The following is a 19,034-nucleotide window of genomic DNA, read 5'->3' as shown; positions in this document are numbered from 1 at the left end:
GAGAGGGAGACAGAGTGGTAAGGGTTTTTTCTTAAATGTATTTTAATGTAGACTCAGTTAATTGTAGGATATCTCTTAAAATATCATAGAAAATTGAATAAATGACATCATGGAAGAATATTCTCCCATCATTTAAACCATCCAAAATTTCCAAACCTGTAAGTTAATCAGGTTCTCTGATAGGTACAGAAACAAGCTCTATGGTTATGTAACATTTCCTTAGAGCAGTTCAACTGTGGATATTTGTGATGATCATTTTATAAATATATCACACAGATTCCATTTACAATGACAAATATTTGGATATCTGTGTTTTGAATTCTGGCCTAAATTAACTCATGTCTTCATTTCTTATACCAGATGGCATATGTCACAGTAAATAATACAAACACAAAAGTAAACAGGAAAGCAGTCATGTAACTAATGAACAACTTCCTAAAATTAGTCCTGTAGGTATTTATTTTTTAGTAAACTAATGAGTGGAATTTTATGATTTTATAATTTATCTTGTTTTCAAAAGATAATCTGCAAGGCGAAGTCATAGGCACAAGACAGAGTACTTTTTTTGTTTCCTATGGAAAGACTTTTTCAGATACACAAATTTTCACTTGTATCCATAAAGCTGCCATAAAGTAGACTAAAGTAGGTTTCTAATATAATATCTAGATTAGATAAAAATCTCTACCCATTTTTTGCATGAAATGTGTATAAAATTAAAAGATAAATAGCTGTAATTAATGTTTTAATTGTGGCATTTTAGTTGTATGACAGAAATTTAAATGAAGACTTTTTGAACCAAAATGATTACAGTTTGTAATAAACGTTTTAACTTCCACATCAAACATAATTATTCTAAAACTGGAAAACAATTAGTGGGAGATAAATAGGATGCATCTTAGTATTTAAAAAGTATTAATCATTTTAGTAAACTCAGTCTAAAGTATAATTGTTTTTACCACTGTTAGTGTGTATACAACGAAGTTGAGTGAATTTATCACTTAACAAACTGGATTTTTTATGCAAGTGGTCCCCCACTTAGTGTAGTTTTTTTTTTTCTTAAATCAAATTCTATTTGTGAATTCAGCAAAATATTTAAATAGAATAGGGTGGGCTGTATCTGTTTACAGGGGGTGTTTGCTTTTTGATAAGTTCCAAAAAATTACACACAGTAGCCACCAATTCTTTTAAATACAATATTCACTGATGAGTTCCTTGTCTTTAATCAAATCTTTATTCTGAAATTGTGATACCTCAATTATATTAACTAACCAGTGATTTCTTTTTTAATTAGACTCTGCTTTGAACCTTAAAATTTTTGGAATAATGAAAGGAGCTAGGACAATTCTTGCTTTCAAGTAAAATTGTGGCTGAGCAGAAAATCAGCCAGACATCTCTGTGCAGAGGTACTCCAAGTACTGTGGGATTCTGATGACTTCCACATCACTGGGATCCATCAGAAGGAAAGTTGTAGAAGATTCACCTAATAAGTTCTACCAACGAAACAAAACAAACACACCAAATACATCCTTCTATTATGCTCCAGCATCCTGACATAGCAAACTGCCTGAAAATTTGTTTTAAATTCCCATTACTGATATTTAAGTGTTCTTCAACCCACCCAGAGACTCAACTGTCAAACAGAAAGCCTATGTGCAACTGAAAGCGGCCTGTTTGTCACATCTCTCCCTCGTTTTGTGTTTTATATTCTAGGTGTAAGGAGGAAAAGCTGAGCAATATAGCCATCACTCCAAGACAGCTGCAGTCATTATGGTAATTTTGATCTCACTGGCTACTAGTTGCAACTAGTCCCCCTGCAATAGAATATATTCAAGAGAAAAAGTACAAACTAACTAAAATGTAATTTTAATGATACACTGATAAATAAAAATAAATTTTCCCCAAATATCATTAATTTAAAATAATTTTAGGCTAGAACATTTCAAAATATCTCAAAAAAAATTTTCTAATTTCATATTTTGGGCTGATTGATATTGTATACATTTCCTCATGTTACTTTATGAAAATTGTTCATAAATCTTATTTCAAAGGACATCAAATGAAGAAAGGAGTCAAACAAGGTGATCTGCAACTATTAATCTCCCAACCAGACACTGAGAGAAAAAAACACTCGCATTTAACTTACATTCTTAGTTTGTAGCCATACCCTCAATTAAAGTTGTTTTATCCTCCCCAACTTAGACCTCCATCAAGACCAGGGTTGTTGGGTTTTAGTTTTGTTTCTCTATTATTGTTAACCAAACTGTGTAAGTCTTTCCATAAATCCAAACTTTGACAATGAGCCATCAAATGCTTTTAATCTTTATAATGGCAAGGATTATTATTTCCCTTGTTCAACAGTGGATCCCACAGATCAAGACACTGTTAGTAAGTGCTTGTGAACACTATATGAATCCAAGAAGGCATGAAGGAAAATAAAAAAGACAAAAACACAAAACGATTTGAAAGCAAGTGAGAAAGAGGAAGAGACACACTTCCTAAGGTTGACAAAATTGGCTCATAAAAATACTCGATGCCTACTTTAAACTGCATTTCAGATAAGCAACAAATAATTGCTTAATCTAAGTATGTACCAAATGTTACAAAGATTATATGTACTATTCATGTACATCTTATTGAAAATTACAATTTAACAGAGAATTCTATATTTTATCTGGCAACCTAATACCAACAAATCGACACAAAACACTGCAAAACTACAAGGAAGTTGTGGGGTGTAGAAAGCGTGCTGTGCAGACCACAGAGAAACTATATACTGCCAGAGTAAAAACACATAACAGGCAAGAAAGCAGCGAGGAAAACTTCCAGTCTTACATCAGCAACACGATGACTAATAAAACCCCAGGGCATGGTGAGTAGCAGAGGAGAAAGGATTAGGAGCTAGCCCAAGAGACCTGTGTCTTAATTTCAGATCTGCTGAGCAATTTTAGACAAAGATGATGGAATTGTTTTCTTTGCTCTTCCTCTTCTATTGAGTCAACTGAAGATTCTTTCGCGTTCGAAATGCTGTGTGTACAATGTTTTTTTAAGCCCATCATCATTCATCAATAGAGGAAACACATTTAATTGTTACTATAATATCAATATGCCCAACCACATGCCATGAGACAAGAAAAAAAATGTCACTGATTAAGGCCTGGCTAAGAGCTTTTTAGTTTAGATGAATTTTAAAATACATATATTCATTTTCTCAAAAGTATACTTTTATCATGGTTAATACGAAAGACATATCTTGTGTTCTAGAGTTTAAATGCCATAAACATAATGAAAAGTAGAAGTTAAATATGGTGGTACGCCTCTATCCCACGCTCAGGAGGCCAAAGCAGGAAGATTACAAATTTAAGGCCAGCCTGTATGTAATATGTAATGAGACCCTGTTTCAAACAAACAAAATTCAAAGTAGAGTAAGTTTGTACTCACTTTTTTCAAACAACAGACACTACTTTTGCTTTTGTAATTCCCCTTAAAGTCAAACAATAAATAGAAATGACACTACCAGAACAACCAAATCTAAAGCTATATCTTGATTTTCTAGGTATAATATAAAGGGCAGTAAAAAGTGTTTGTTTTTTAATATCTCGTTTAAGTACACAGCATCCTGTGAATGTCCCTAAGCCAGAAAAGGTTGAAAAATGACAGTAGGATAATTAATCCAAAGATGACAGTATGATGAAGTAGAAAAATTTAAGATGACAGGGCCTTCACAGGAAAGATTATTATATATATCAATTATATACCAAGGTAAAATAACTCTTAATCCATAACTCACATGGAACTGAAAAATAAAGGGGATTATTCCTGGAGATTTGGCTAAGCGAAAAACTTGAAAGTGACTAGGTTTTTACCAGATAGCCTTAAGAAAATTTCCAAAACTTTCCGAGAGCTAGAGAGACAGAACCCCTACCCCGGTTCCTGCAAGCCGTGTTGCGTGCATTCCTACACCAGGAGAGGGCGCCAGGCCAGGAGCAAGGGTCACCAGACTCCCTCAGTCTCCAGCTGGGCTGAGGGCGCCTGGGCCAAGGAGGAAATGAGACAGAGGCCTTTTCTGCTCTTTCCACTGCCAAGTGCACTTGTGGGGGCTTTGTGAGAGTGACTCGTATTTTTAAAGTCATTCTGGCAAGCTCAGCCTGAACTTACTGCTCTAATCCTTGGAACAATTTTGTAGGCACCTAATTCCCGACTTCAAACCCCACGTAGTTGTGAAAGTAGAGGCTTCTCTATTTTCTAGGAGAGAACTTGACCAAGACAAAAAGGATCACGCTTGCTTTGGATGCACATATACTAAAATCGGGACAAAAAGGATCTAAGATCTCTTTCAACATTCAATGAATATTACCTACACTGACATGACTAAGCTCTTTCCTGTTCAATGCCATTTTGTTCTTAAAAAATAAAAGTAGTTTAAAGGCCCTCACATATTAAATGTATGTTCTTGTAATTGAGTAAAAATAAATGTTAATAGTAATTAAAACACTTGTCCTCCAGAGAAAGAATAAAAATGGCCTGAATTAGCTTGCGCTGATTATGCTTTGTGTACTTACCTGCTACAGCCGCATCTGGTTCGTCATCATCGGAGAAATCCAGTGAGGCAAAGTCTCTCAGAGGAGACAGCGGATAGGACGTATTGAGATTCAAGCCCAACATGAAGTTGTGCACTTTGCCAGCGCGTCCTTCTCTCGTGTTGAATAAAGCCGAATCACTCACCAAGGCCATTATCATTCGTTGCACCCAACTTGCTTGATTATCATTTTGATATTCCCTTTCAGCTTCTTCATTTTCAGTGCCTAAGGAAAAAGGAAACAACGTTATAAACACTCCAATATGCACTTAATCGAGCAAGCTTCTTTGGTTAATTGAAAATTAAAATCAACAATAAAACTCTATGGTTTTTGATTTAACACATGTTAATTTGTATAAATAATATAACAAATAATCACTTTTGTTCTTAAAATGTTCTTAGTAACTACTAGCTGGCTGTGTGTGGTGGTGCAGTCCTATAATCCCAGCACTCTGGCAGGAGGATCATAAATTTGACCCCAACCTAGGCAATTTAGTGACTTAGTGACACCCTGCCTCAAAATAAAAAATAAAAAATTAAAGGGCTAGGAATGTAGCTCAGGGAGAAGACTCAAAAAAAGTTTAATCCCCAATACTGAAAAACATTTTTTTAAATGTTCTTAGCTATCTTTTTTACCTACAGATGGTGTAAAGGTTACATGATTGACAGTTCTACTTGATCTATTGTTAGATTTGCAGGTAAACTTTTCTGTTTTTCCCTTTTTCTTCTTCCTTAGTCCTTTAATTCCTTTACTCTGGCTTCATCAAACACACACACATACACACAGAAAAAGAAAGAGAGAACCTATAGTACCCAGTAGTCTTTCCTGTACATTTCTTAAGGTTTTTATAGAGTCCTTATCTTGTTTGTCAAGCATCTAGGAATTATGCAAAGTGAGGACCAACAGCTAAAAGATTCAACATGCATTTGTTCAGTAAACACCCTCAAGAATCAGTTGTATGGGGGCCAGGGATTTAGCTCAGTCGCTTTCCACCTGCCTCACAAGCACAAGGTCCTGAGTTTGATCCCTGGTACCAAAAAAACAAAGAATCAGTTGTATGACCTATCATTTTATCCTTGCTTTCAAAATTTGGAGACCTAAAACCCTGTAATTTAAACAAATGCTCTAAAATGTTTTTAAAACTCAGGAATAGTCCAAAGGAAGCAATTTTAAATAACTTTCTGAGAATCATCACTACTGCTGGGCCATACTATGTAGTCATTTAGAGCACTGGCTGCAGAATCAGATTGCCAAGGTTCAAATCCCCTGTCCATTACTTACTAGTTACCTACCCCTTCTCTTCTTCCATTTCCTCTTCAGTAAACTTCATAGGGCTGTTGTGAAGATTAACTGAATCTGTGCATCTATACAAAGCTCTAGAGAAGTACGTGGCTCATAAGTTCCTAGTAATAGCTAGTAACAAAAACAATCATAGCAGCTGCTGCAACATAATCATCATCACTGATACAATCCATTCATAATTAAAGCCAAAGAACAATTTATGATAGAGTATAGCTCTCCTTGCCTAAACCTCTTCTGTTCTAATTTTAGGAACTCTGTATAAATATACACATCGACATAAAAACTCTGTGTTTTGGGAGAAGACAGAATCTACCCTCAAACTTTATAATTTACAACTAATGTACAGCTTACAACACACACATAAAGGCACAATAAATACTGACTTTTATTTTCACAAAGAATAGCTTAACCAAGCTGAGTAAAGGGAGCTTTCTTTTGGTAACTAATCCAGATGACTACATAATCACTAAAAACAAAGACTGTTTTCTACTCCCACACTTTTCTGTTGCCAAATATGACAAAGAAAACCTTTCACTAGAACAAATCAGGTTTTAAAATGATTGATTTATATCACCAGTAGCACAGGATATGAATAAGAGACTCAAATTATTTCCAAAGCTTTAGGGATTCATATTATTCCTAATCTTAAATAAATCCTACTCTGTACCAGCAGAGGATCTATCTTCTTTGTAATCACTTTCAAGACCAACCTTCAAATCAACATATGACATTTATTGTTTATTCAATGTAATACTAATAGTAAATTTTTATATGTTTAACAATTTACAACTTAAGGCCTTTTTGTGCTCTTTTGTTACTTTGATGATTGTAACAGCTCTGTAAAAGCAAGTAAATGACTGTAGCATAGGTTTAAAGGATCTAAAGTTGGAAATGGTTAAAGACCTTGCTCAAAAATCATATGATTAAAAATGAAGGATTCTCCAGAAAACAAAAGGACAAACCACAGTCTGGGAGAAATTATTTGCAAAAACAGACACTCTAATAAAGATCTATTATCTACAATGTACAAATAACTGTTAAAACTCAACAATATGAAAATAATCCAATAAAAATGGACTAACAAGCTAAACAGATAACTCCCAAAAGAAAATATACAAATGGTGAATAAGCATAGGTAAATATGTCATCATATGTCATCAGAAAAATGGAAATTAACACAGTGGAATACTACTGCTTGCCTATTAGAATGGCCAAAATTCAAAACACCAAAAACAAATGTTGGCAAGGATACAGAGCCACAAGAACTCATCATTCATTACTGGTGAAAATGCAAAATGGTACGACCACATTGGAAGACAGTGGGCAGTTTCTAACAACACTAAATTTACTCTATGATCTAGAAATTATGACCCCTGGGTTTCACCCAATCAATTGAAAACTTGTGTCCACATAGAAACCTGAACACAGATGTCTATAGTGGCTTTATTCATAAGTTCCAAAACTTGGTAGCAACCAAGACATCCTTCAGTAGGTATATAAACAAACTATAATAGAGCTACACAAAAAAGATTATTCAACACTAATAAGAAATGAGTTATTGAGCCATGAGAAGACAGAGTAACCTGTGAAAAGCAAACTATGAACAATAAAATGACAGGTGCTTTCCAGCAGTTATCAGGGAGGAAAAAATATGTGGAGAACTCTGTGATATTATAATGGTAGATATATGTCAAAGTATATCGAAGCATCAAAACCCTTAGAATGTATAACACCAAGTGAATCCTAATGGAAGCTATGGATTTTGAATAATAATGATGTGTCAATGTAGGTTCATCAATTGTAACATATATACCACTCCAGTGAAAAATGTTTATAATGGAAGGTAAGATCATCTTTAGGGAACAGAGTCAGCACTGAACAGGGTCAGCATATGTAAGCACTGTTCTTTCTGCTCAACTTTGCTTTGAAGCTAAATATACTCTAAATAACTATTTGAAAAGAGAAAAGCAATACATACAGCAAACAAGAAACTTCCAAAACACCTCCCAGCCACTGGGGACATAGCTCAGTGGTAGAGTGTTTGCCTAGTGCCAAAGTGTAAAATCTACTCGTTTCACCTTATGAAAACAAAATACTACATGGAAATAAATATCTCTGATCTTCACCTTATTCCTGCTCCAAACCCACTGCTAACTATTAAGAGCCACTCCAAACTGAAAAGTGGTTGGCAAAATGTAAGAAGACTCACTGACACTACCAAGCCAATGTACAACAAGTTTTGATAATTTTACTCACTTCATCACTACTTCTTCCTAAGATATAAGGTTTAAGACTCAAAAAGAAACTACAGATACAATTTTTCTAATGTTATTTAATAAAATTTTAAAGATGAGATCTTCATTTGGAAAGCCATCTAAAAGTGTGTCCAAATCAAAATATGGATGCTGAGAGGCATGGTTCCCTAATCAGACTTAAAACAGAATTCAGTATTTCTGCCATTTCAGATACGTTCATTTGTTTATTCAAAAATACTTCTGAGATACTAGAAAGAAAAGGAATGTATCTGCCATCTATTTTGTAACAGATGCAATATTCAGTCCTCTCCACAAAAAGCTGCAGCGCTGTCAGCTCAGAGCTCAGGTGACCAACAGCTCTTCACTGAACAGGAAAATCACAGCAGCGCCCATGGCCTCTTCTCCCAGGCCCTCACCAGGAAAGCCCCGAGCGAGATCTCTTACCTTTGGGTTCTTGAGATTCATCATCACTATCCGAGCTATCGTTACTCACAATGTGCTTTGCTGTAATATTTTCTGCAGAAAAAAAAATGAATGATGTTATCTCAAGGGTCAAAATTCATAACTAAATTCATTATAGGGCCGGGGATTTAGCTCAGTGGTTTCGCTACCTGCTGCGCAAGCTCAAGGACCCGAGTTCGATCTCCGGTACCAAAAAAACCCAAAAAACAAAACAAAAAAACCCTGAATTCATTATAATCTGAGAAAAATCATACCACAAAGACTACTAGATCTACGAAATGTAGATCAGCTTAATCTAGATTTATTAGTGTTTTCAAATTTTTCACTAGAATGCAAAATCTCTCGGGGTATGAAAATTAAATTAGTTTCAATTTATTCATTATTAATTTTAAGGGAATAATTTTTATTTGTCTTAACTTTGATATATCTTTAAGTAGTGTTTATGAAGGTAAATAAAGGATAAATCTAAAACCTATAGAAGAAAGTCTATAGCTCAGTCTTTAGGAAATGAATAAAAGCAATTAATATGTTATATTTTTAGTTTTAATAGTATTGTAAATCATCTGTTGACATGAAATGCACATTTTAGTGTCAAAAATTTGTAGTTCCTTCAGGCCAGTTGTATAAATTAAAATAACAAATACAAATCTTTACCACAAAGATAGTAGTAAAATTTAGCACAACTAGTTATCTTTTTCCAAGTAAAATATACTTAAATTATGGAGTTTGGAAATCATTCTCATAATCACCATTTGAAAAAAATCAAACTTTTTGGTCTCATATAAAACTGCTATCAGTAGTGTTTTTTCTTCCTCTCTTGTATAAATAAATAGAGCTTGTGGGTTTTTTTTTTTAATTTTAAAAACTGAACTCCGAATTTACAAATTTTATTAACAGAAATATTTTGGAGGCTTAATCTCAGAGAAATATAGGTCTGACAACTGATTTCCTCACATTACTATGCACATTTGTTATACCGATGTAAATTACATGTTCATGAATGATTAATGAAAATATTAATAAATTATTGCAGTATTAATTTACCATTTACTGGTATGATTTATGAATATAAAATTCAATAAAATAAAATGTTCACAAGTTCATTTTAAAAAAAAATTTGTCTGTTAGAGAAAGCAATTTTGTTGTGTAGAGAAAGGGGAAGAATATTTTTTTATTTTATTGGTACATTTTAGGTATACAATATAATGACATTCATCATTGGGAATTTGCACCTTCACATAATCTCTCTTGGTTCTTATTTTTTTCCCCTTTCCCCTGCCCTCCCTGCAACCCCTCCATCCATCCCTATTTACAAAGACTTTGTTTCAATTTTTTTATTTCCTTATATTAATTCCATTCCCTTCTTTCCTTTCCCCAACCCCTCCCACTTTCCCTTTCCTTTTGCCCCTTTTCTTACTATTTCACATTATTTATTTTACCTTTTAGTCCTTATTTACACTTTCAGTTTCTCACACCAGACAAACTATTAGGTATTTACACATAAGGGTCCTATTTATTTCACTTAAGAGTATCACCTCAATGTGCATCCATTTAGCAATAAACGGCTCTAATTCTCATTCTTTATGGCTGAGTAGTACTCCATTTTATTTTTTAAAAAACACATTTTCTTTATCCAGTCTCCAGTTGATGGGCATTTGGCTGTTTCCAAGTTTTAGCTATTACAAACTGTGCTGCTATGAACATGGGTTACTGTGGTATGATTCTTTTAATTCTTTGGGGAAGATACCCAGCAGGGGAATAGCTGGGTTAAATGGGACCTCTAGTCCTAGTTCTTTGAGGTATCTCCATACTGATTTCCACAGTGGTTGCACCAGTCCACACTCCCATCAGCAGTGGAGCAGGGTTCCAAAGAGGAGGAATATTAAGGAATAAACCACTCCAGAATGTGTTTCTGATGCTACCTGTATTTTCTTTTCTTTCTTCAAACATTTCCTTTTGTAGTTGTTGCTGTTTTGTTTTATTTGTCTATTTTGGTCATATTCAATACTTTGATCTAAGAAAATCCTTCACCAAAATATTGTCTTCTCTACAAGGAAGTATTCACGGCATGAATAGCTAAATATTCTGAACTTTTATATTTTGTATCTCTGTGGTGCAATATACAGCTCAATCTTTTCAAAAGTATAATTTGCTCACATGCAAAACTCTTTGAGAAAGTAAATAATTTCACTTAACTCAGTTGCAGTCCAATTTACCTTGAAATCTCTTTTCAGAAGAGAAAACAACCAGGAGAACAAAACAACCTCTTAACCCCACTTAAGAGGTAGAACTCAGTCAGCCAAAGGATGAACCCATCCAGATTGACTCTTTCGGTTTCATTGCTGGAAACCCTTACATAATCTGGGGTAACACGCGTCCTGCTGACCAGATCTCAGGTCCACAATATTCCCCCTCAGTCTGACGCAGAAAAGTAAGCAGGCTGCCAGACCACCAGCCTCAAAGGGGACTTCTCAATAGAGAGTCTTCTCAGAGGTATTCAACACAAACATCTTCCTTTCCCTTGGCCTTTAGCCACTGTCTCGCCCACCTTCTGATGTGTTATTTCAGTCCTGTTCTCTTCCTGCCTCGGGTGAAAATTTAAAAACATAATAAACCTGAGTTATCTGGATTATTCAGTAGAGAAGTAGCACAGGAAGCCAGCCTCCCAACATGCGGGTTTTTCTGATCTTTCACATTCTGTTTTTCTGAAATCTTCGCATAATTTACAGAAGACTCAGTGACAGCCACAAAATTACATTTGAGAAGAGGACATTCATCAGGGATATAAAATTTATGAAAATAAATCAACCAAAACCATTGCATTTTTATACATCTGCTTTGCAGTTTAACCACCAAGGGAACATAGCTCTGTGTCACGGGTTGCAGTGAGCACAGGGTTGCGGACTAGCTAGAGTGCTCAGGACATGAGCGTTGTTCGGAGGACAGGAGCAACTACAAGCACAAACTGGTTTTTCCATGCATTTGTTTTGTTGTTATTTAAAAATATTGGCCTCTAGTGAAATTATAACATCATATCCTATTCCCTTCTAAAAGCTATCCAAGAGTACAAATGAAAAATATTAAGGAATATTTAACTGCACTAAACATAAATATCAAATAAATTACCAGGTAACTAAAATTAATTCTTGCAGAAGGAGAGATAAAACCACTTGTAATCATCCTCACAGTGTGCTACAACTATATTGCCTTCTGCATATGAAGCTTAATTATGTCAACTGTTATTGCCTATGATAACAAAGGACATCATGTTAAAAAAATCCTATAAGCTTTTTACATGAATGTATTCTTCAATGAGTTGATCATTGAAAAAGTCTACTCTTATTCTGTCAGTTTCTCTGTTCTCAGACAGACCTGTGCTATTTCATGGGTAAAGAAGAGATCACAGGTAGTGGTGCCGATGATCCATAGGACCTAAGTTCCTGGTCTCTGCTGGTCTGGCCCTAAATTCAGACTGAGAATTCCACTGCTTCTTCCTACAACAGTCAAAATAGCTATAACAAAAAACTAGCATTGATTCCATACACATGGCAAGTCTTTGAGAGAGAAAAGGGATATGTGTTTTTCTTTGTTTGCTCTTAGTCAAATTGATGCACTTAAAAGAAAATGCATTTCCAATAGTACTATTCTTATAATAAATGAAAACCACTCATCTTTTGTTGACCTTGTATACTTTTTCAAGTTTTGTAACATATTTTTACTTTATTAAGGGACAATGATTTGTCCCAGATTAGGCTTACAGATTTAAGGAAAATTATTAGTTTCAGTTTACCACCTATAGAGGCATTTAAAATGCTTTTTGCTTCGGACCCCTCCCTATGGGGTCCACCCCCCACACCACCTTTGGGGGCCATGACTGGCTGGCGGCATTGCAGTTTGAGGGTCCATGCTTGTGATTCTCAATGGAGAATAAAAACACAGATCCATAATGAAAACCAGCCCCCATCAGTCACTGATTCTCAGAAGACAGGGAGAGCCTGCCTCTTTCTGTTCATAATACCCCAGGAGAGATATCAAAGGAAGAGCCTAATGGGCCACCCTACCCAACAGGAGCCTAGTCAATCACTGGCCTCCAAAGAGGTAGCAGAGTCCAGCTTTCGAAAGTTTCCAACTGGGTTCAAGATTATTTACCACCCCAGCATGTCAAAAACACAAGTGTTGGCCATCCCTAACAATGCTGACTGGATGTTAGGACTGTTAGGATCACTACCAAAGAAAAAGAGAGAGGCAACAGTGGACCCAACAAATTCATTACCAGGTGTGGGGGAGCCCTGTTCACTCTCTAGGACCCCACCTCAAGCCAAAACCAGCAGTGATTCCCAGGGAACAAAAGTGTTCACTGAGAAGTTGGGGCCAAATCCTGCAGCACAGGATATGAATATTCCTAGGCTACCTGGAGCCCCTGCAAGGCAGAGACAGCAGCAGGTTGCACTCCGAACAACAGCTTAACCAATATCCAGTGGCTTGGAAACATTAGTTCTGATGGACTGGGCTCCTGCACCATCAAGTATGAAGCAGAGGAGGAGAATTGTCACCTGGAGCAGAATCGGGGTAAGGTTGAGGAGCCCTTATGAGCATCAACATCCTAACAGGATTCTGTGTCTGAGAGGCCACTGTACTCTTACATGGCCATGATACAGTTCACCATCAACAGCACTGAGAGGACATACATGACCCTGAAGGACATCTATACTTAGATTGAGGATCATTGCCCTCTTTTAAGCACCTTGCCAACCTAGGCTGGAAAAATTCCATTCATCACAACCTTTTTCTCTGTGACACGTTTCTTTAGGATACATCTGCTAATATCTCTTTTTGAACCATTCACCCCAGTGCTAATACATTCTTGACTTTGGAACAGGTGTTTAAAGAGCAGAAATGTCCCAATGCTGAGCTCCACTGAATGTGACCACCGAAACTCCCACTGGACGCATGGTAGAAGATGAAGTCACTGCTACCACAGTTCAGCTTGAACCTGATGCCCATTCAGTTCCCAATCAATCAGTCCCTGGTGTTGTAGCCTATGGTGAAGGTGACATTGCCTCTGGCTGCTTCGCTCCTCTGTTCAGAGTTAGCCCACCATAGCAACTGAGTCCACATTGTCCTTAAAGTGCTGGTAGCTAATGAAGGCATAGTCTGTCTTCCTGTGGCCAGACAGGAAGTGAAGGGAGAAACCCTGCTTGGAAAAGGATTGCTGCCTGTGCTTCCAGCTCAGTCTGTCAATGAGGAAGAAACCCAGCCTGGGAAGCCCTTAGTGAGACCCAGCAAGGTGGAGCGCCCTCCCTTGGAAGAGTGGCCCTCTCCATGCCCATCTTTCAAAGACCTCACTCCTGGGAGAATTCATCCTGCTCTCCCACCTGAAGACCCAAGAAGTCCTACAAGGAGTTTAAGTTCCCAGCATGGCATGTCTCAAAAATGCTTATGATTAAATGAAGGGGGAGAAGGGACAGGAGCCGGTCTGTAAGGAAACAGCATCTGCTGCCTCCCTGTGTGGATGAGCCCAAGCTTGTCTTTTCAGAGGGGCCCTGTGCATCTTGACAAGCCACAGAGCCCCTATCCTGGCAAAGTCCTTGGACCCTGCCCCACAGCTCAGTTGCCCCCAGGAGAAGGGAGGATCTTTTAAGACCCCCATTAAGGGAATGATGTCCATATCCTTTACTTTGAGTAAATCTCTCTCCTGAATCCTAGGGGCTAATACCCCCAGCCAAAGATTGCAGACTAGAGTGCAGCCCAGTACAAACCTCCAGGGCAACTCTGGCCCCCTCCCTGACTCCCAGGGGCTGAGAGATCTGAGCACCATGCCAATGAAAAGCTTTCCCCTCTTTGACTCACATCTAGAGCTCCTCACTTCAGTGCCCTTTGAACTTTCCTCTGACCCTGTTAACAACTCTTCCCCCTCCGATCTGGAAGTACCCGAGCCAGGCTCTGCAGAACCTCAAGTTCCCAGCCTTTCACCCAACCATTCTCTGACAGATGCCTGGTTCTATATACAATGAATGGCAGCCTTGGCAAGATCCTGTTGGACGTCAGCTTCTCTAGCCTGAGGTAGGACCCCCTTGGACCTGACAGTATCAGCAGGTCTCAATTTATTCCTGAGCTACAGTAGAGACTGGACCTTCACTCTTGTGCTCAAGCTACGCACCATTCCAGGCACTCATGAGGCTGGGCAGTCCAAGGCTCAGTGTACACTGTGCCCCCTTTTGAGGACAGCAGGCAGGGACTGTGCTGCACCTGGTCTGATTATGCAAAGGTTGTAGTCACACCTTAGCCACTGCTGGGATCTTTGCAAGCTGTAGGGTCTGTAACTGGTCTTTGGAGAGAATGATTCCTCCACTCTCCTTTCCAGAAAGTAAAGGGTAGGAATGGTAAAAGGAATGGTGAAGAGATTAGAAATTCTCCAAATCATTTCCATTCTGTGTCATGCAGTCTCACTTTTCCTGATCCTTACAGAGTGGGCTGAGTAGTATAAATTCTCCAAATTATCCTTTAATTATAAATGTAAGCCTGCCGAAAGGTGGGTAGGAGAACATGGAGTCAGAGTTCGCCTCTGTCCTTTGCTTTTGGTTCCTAGAGGGGAAGGACCTGAGTGCATGGTTTTTTTCCAGGCCCAAGGTACATGCCTCAAAGGTTCTTTACTGTAGGCACCGAGACATTCCTGTCTGCTTGCTGGGGTCCCTCTTGTTGCCCCTGCCTCCCACCTCCCTATGTTTCCAAGTCAGCTTTCCTGCAAAAAGAAATCTTGGTTTTAAAGGTCTTGAATTGAGCCAAGAATTGATTTGGAGATGGAATGGATAGAGCTGAACTGAGAGTGAACAGCCAGATGTACCCCCATGAGATGTTTCTCTGACAATGTCCCCAGTCATGTCAGGGAGACCAGCATTGACAAGAATTCAGATGGAGACCTGAGAAAACAGAGGGGGCATCTACTCCTCCTGCCTTCCCCAACTGGTACCTCAGCTTTGCATGGAACCACATGCATGTGAGCCAGCTCAAGGATGCTACCATAACTACCCACTGAAAACAGTCTAGGCTGGAAGAAAAGTAAAATAAAGTGTTTCTCTTTCTTTAGTATGAATTAGCCTCCCAGAAGATACTAATAGAACTCCGGTGAGTTAGTTAAGAGATAAACTCTGACAAGAATGAACTTATCTATATGCAGCATATTATGTTCAACTACTAATGAATCTAATCTCTAAAAAGTTACCATTTTTTTAAAAAAGAGAAACCCTCTCTAACAACAACAAAAAAGAATGCTTAGAAACATAATGAGAAAAAAAGAATGGAGATGCTCTGGTACAAATTATTTTTTAAAATCAATGATCTTTATGATTCCCCAAATTCAAATATAATTTGAATTTGAATTATTTATTATTTAAATATTATTTAAGAAAAAACTTACATATTTAGGTAATATTTAGGTTTATTCAACCATATTGCTGATAAGTTAAGATAATGAAAATCCTTATGAGTATTTACTGTTCTCTGTATGTATATGTGTGAAATGTAACAATGTAGCATGATTTCTTATCAATGTAAGCATCATTTTACCTACCTAATTCTTCCTCCATTGTGGAACCTTTATTTTGTGAGCCAGAAACTCCCAAGACTCTGTTGAACAATATAGAAAAGGCACTGCCCCAGACACCTGAAATAAACCCAAGAAAGAAAATAACTTAAAAGTTACCAAGATTTAAAATAGTCAAACGAACTAGCAATAGATTTCGATCACGTACCCATTAAGAAATGCAAGGGGTTTTCTTCATATTTCTTCACAACTGTTCCCATAAAAAATTTGCTTCCAAATAAGTCAGGAGCCATAAAAGTACCATATTTAGCCATGCCAATCTCATATGGACTAAATTCAACCCAATCTGAAAGCATTTTGAAAACGAAAATGTTAAACAGAAGTACACAGTTAATAAATACTTTCACAACACCATGATTATTCTCATTGGTTGATTGTAAAAATTAAAAAATTAACCAAATGCTTATGTATATGACGTGTGTAAAGGTTGGAGGGAAAAAGCTTATGGATGAATGAGATGAGACCACACAAAATGATCCCTTCTAATTTTCACAAAATAAATATATTTTTCAATTTAAAGACTCAAAACACCTTTTATACAGGTTACCTCAATTCTAAACACTGTAAAACTGAAAGCTACTGTCTCAGATATGAACTCTATGAAAGAGACAGAAGAAATTACTCTTTCCAACAATGCAAGACTATGAAAATAGGAAAAATGTTTTCTAACAATTTATCTTCATTTAATTTTGCCTACTAAGCATTTATTCTAACTCGGAAAATCACAGCCTAATTTTTCTATGCTCATGTCTTAGAAATACATGGTAATTGGGACAATAAAGTATATTGTCTTAAAGTAGAGGGTCCACAGCCAGACAGTCTTGGTTCAAAGCCCATTCTGCTGCCCATTAATTGTGCTTACTATGCTCTCTTAGTTCTCTAAACTGTAAAATATGAACAAAATCAATAGGTGGTTTATATGGTTGTTTTGAGGATTCAATGAGTTAAGAAACTTTAGGAGCATAGTCAGGGCCATGAGATGTTTTAATCACTTGATAAACAGTAGCCACTATTATATGTCATGGGTTCCCATGGCATGACTGTGTGTAACAGTGATCTTGGTCTTACCATGTCCAAAAAGAACATCAGCAAACCATGACTGAATCCTCAGAAGCCAAATTAAACCTCTCCGTCTTTAAGTTGTGGTAGTTAGATATTGTGTCTCAGTAACAGGAAAGCCAACTAATACAAATACCCACTGCCCAACATAAAACACAATGTCTTCTCTTTTTTTCCCATTTTTTCTTTCTGAAATTAAAGTATGTTCAAAACCTCTTACACAACAATCCAAAAGCCAAATAATTCCAAGATCCATGAGGTCTTCTGTTACTCATTTGATAAATAGCACTAGCACACTAGTCACATCTCTGTATGGCTAAATAAATCATTTTTCACCCAGGGACGATTATGATATGGTCAATCGAACACTACATTCTAATTTGGAAGCCTTGCTTTCTAGTTAGGTGGCAGAGGCTCTCCAGAAGTGTGATGTTATGTACTTTTAGAGTACCCAAGACCTGGAGCTATAGAAGCTGGTGTTTTCTCATATTTAACAAAACTGAGACATTTTATCCATCAGCCACAAGTATAAACTACTACTTCTTAGTTGTTGAATGTTAAAATTAGAATAGTACTTAAATAGCAGACACCAAGTAATGAAAATATAACCAGTAAGTAAAAGACCATGCCAGGTCTAAAAACCATGAGGCATACTCTGTTGTCAGTGGTCATTGTGAAATAGGTAACTAACCTGAGTTATTGATTAAAACTGTTATTTTTTCCCACTAACTTAAGGGAAGAAATACCACTTACTAAATTCATGAAATATCTCTACAATCAGAAAATCATTTAGCTTAATATTTTCTTGTTTTCAGATGTTCTTATGTTATATAGAAAATGTATTAAAATAAGTAACTGCACTTCCTTACGAACTTCTCCTAAAGAAAATCACTGGAAACACTTCACAGGCCCCAGGAGATGTCTTGGGAGAGGACACAATTTACCTGCAAACATCAGTTCCGACACATCAGGTTTGACATGCAGACAGGTGAAAAGAGGTAAAGGGCACCGTGCAGCATTGACTTTTTCCTTCAAACTACTCAAGGTAGTGTTCATTCTCTGTCCACAGAACAAAGAATGAATGGCTTTAAATATAAAAACAGATATAGATAAAACCTATTTAAAGCAGAACTTCAATCGAAATACTTAAAATTTTTAAGTAAAAATGTCTTATTGCGTTTAGAAATCTCTGGCTCTGCAATCAACAACAAAAAGACAGCTCCATGGAAATAGTTCTCTGCATTCTAAAAACAATCATAATTCTACATTTGGACTAGAGAATGATTTGGCAACTTTGGGTCCTGGAAAATATGTATGCCCTGGAGTCCCTGCCACAGGCTTTTCTCTATCTCCCCTGCTCTATCTGTAGAAGAAATGTCATCCTGTGGTTATGCATCAAGTGAGTTTGTTTCCTGTAATTCACTTCCTTTTCTGATGCTTTCCAGGCAAATTTCATTCTTCTACTTTTAAAATATCACTTACATTCACTTCCTCATTGAAAGAGATTATCATTTTTGTGTGGAATTGGCAGGAAAAAATATGACTTTTCCAAGAAAAGGAACACAAAAGCATTTCTCTACACATCAAAATGGATAATCATTGGAATGAATTAATAAGCACAAGTTTGAAATGTAGAAGAGTTATAATACTGAGCAGGGAAGATATTTGCACTACACTTTGTTGAAAAAGTAAACTGAGCTGAGTGACTTTCATAAAACGTACTGCATTTTCCTTCATGTAAAATATCATGATGTAAAATGTGTACTAGTGTTAAAG

At 36.8% G+C, this 19,034-nt stretch overlaps 1 protein-coding gene and 1 pseudogene across 4 annotated transcripts in view; one reads left to right on the top strand and one right to left on the bottom strand.

The window, feature by feature from the left end:
* Pla2g4a (phospholipase A2 group IVA) overlaps nucleotides 1-19,034 on the bottom strand; it is a 147,342-nt gene that overhangs the window by 16,836 nt on the left and 111,472 nt on the right. For all 4 annotated transcript variants that reach the window (XM_004862779.3, XM_013078904.3, XM_021242894.2 and 1 more), the window contains 5 exons: nucleotides 18,203-18,317; nucleotides 16,348-16,485; nucleotides 16,167-16,259; nucleotides 8,579-8,650; nucleotides 4,560-4,802 (listed from right to left, as the gene is read on the bottom strand). In XM_004862779.3, the coding sequence (XP_004862836.1) occupies nucleotides 4,560-4,802; nucleotides 8,579-8,650; nucleotides 16,167-16,259; nucleotides 16,348-16,485; nucleotides 18,203-18,317 (661 nt within the window). The remainder of the gene's footprint in view (nucleotides 1-4,559; nucleotides 4,803-8,578; nucleotides 8,651-16,166; nucleotides 16,260-16,347; nucleotides 16,486-18,202; nucleotides 18,318-19,034) is intronic.
* Nucleotides 12,543-14,720, top strand: LOC106010899 (forkhead box protein M1 pseudogene; annotated as a pseudogene).

The sequence above is a fragment of the Heterocephalus glaber genome, unplaced genomic scaffold (assembly GCF_053883595.1).
Source record: "Heterocephalus glaber isolate CG9 unplaced genomic scaffold, H.glaber_assembly_v1.0 deba00001600, whole genome shotgun sequence".
In the NCBI taxonomy this organism is placed as follows: Eukaryota; Metazoa; Chordata; class Mammalia; order Rodentia; family Bathyergidae; genus Heterocephalus; species Heterocephalus glaber.
Note: the sequence above shows the minus strand (reverse complement) of the source record. Positions and strands in the feature narration are given on the sequence as shown.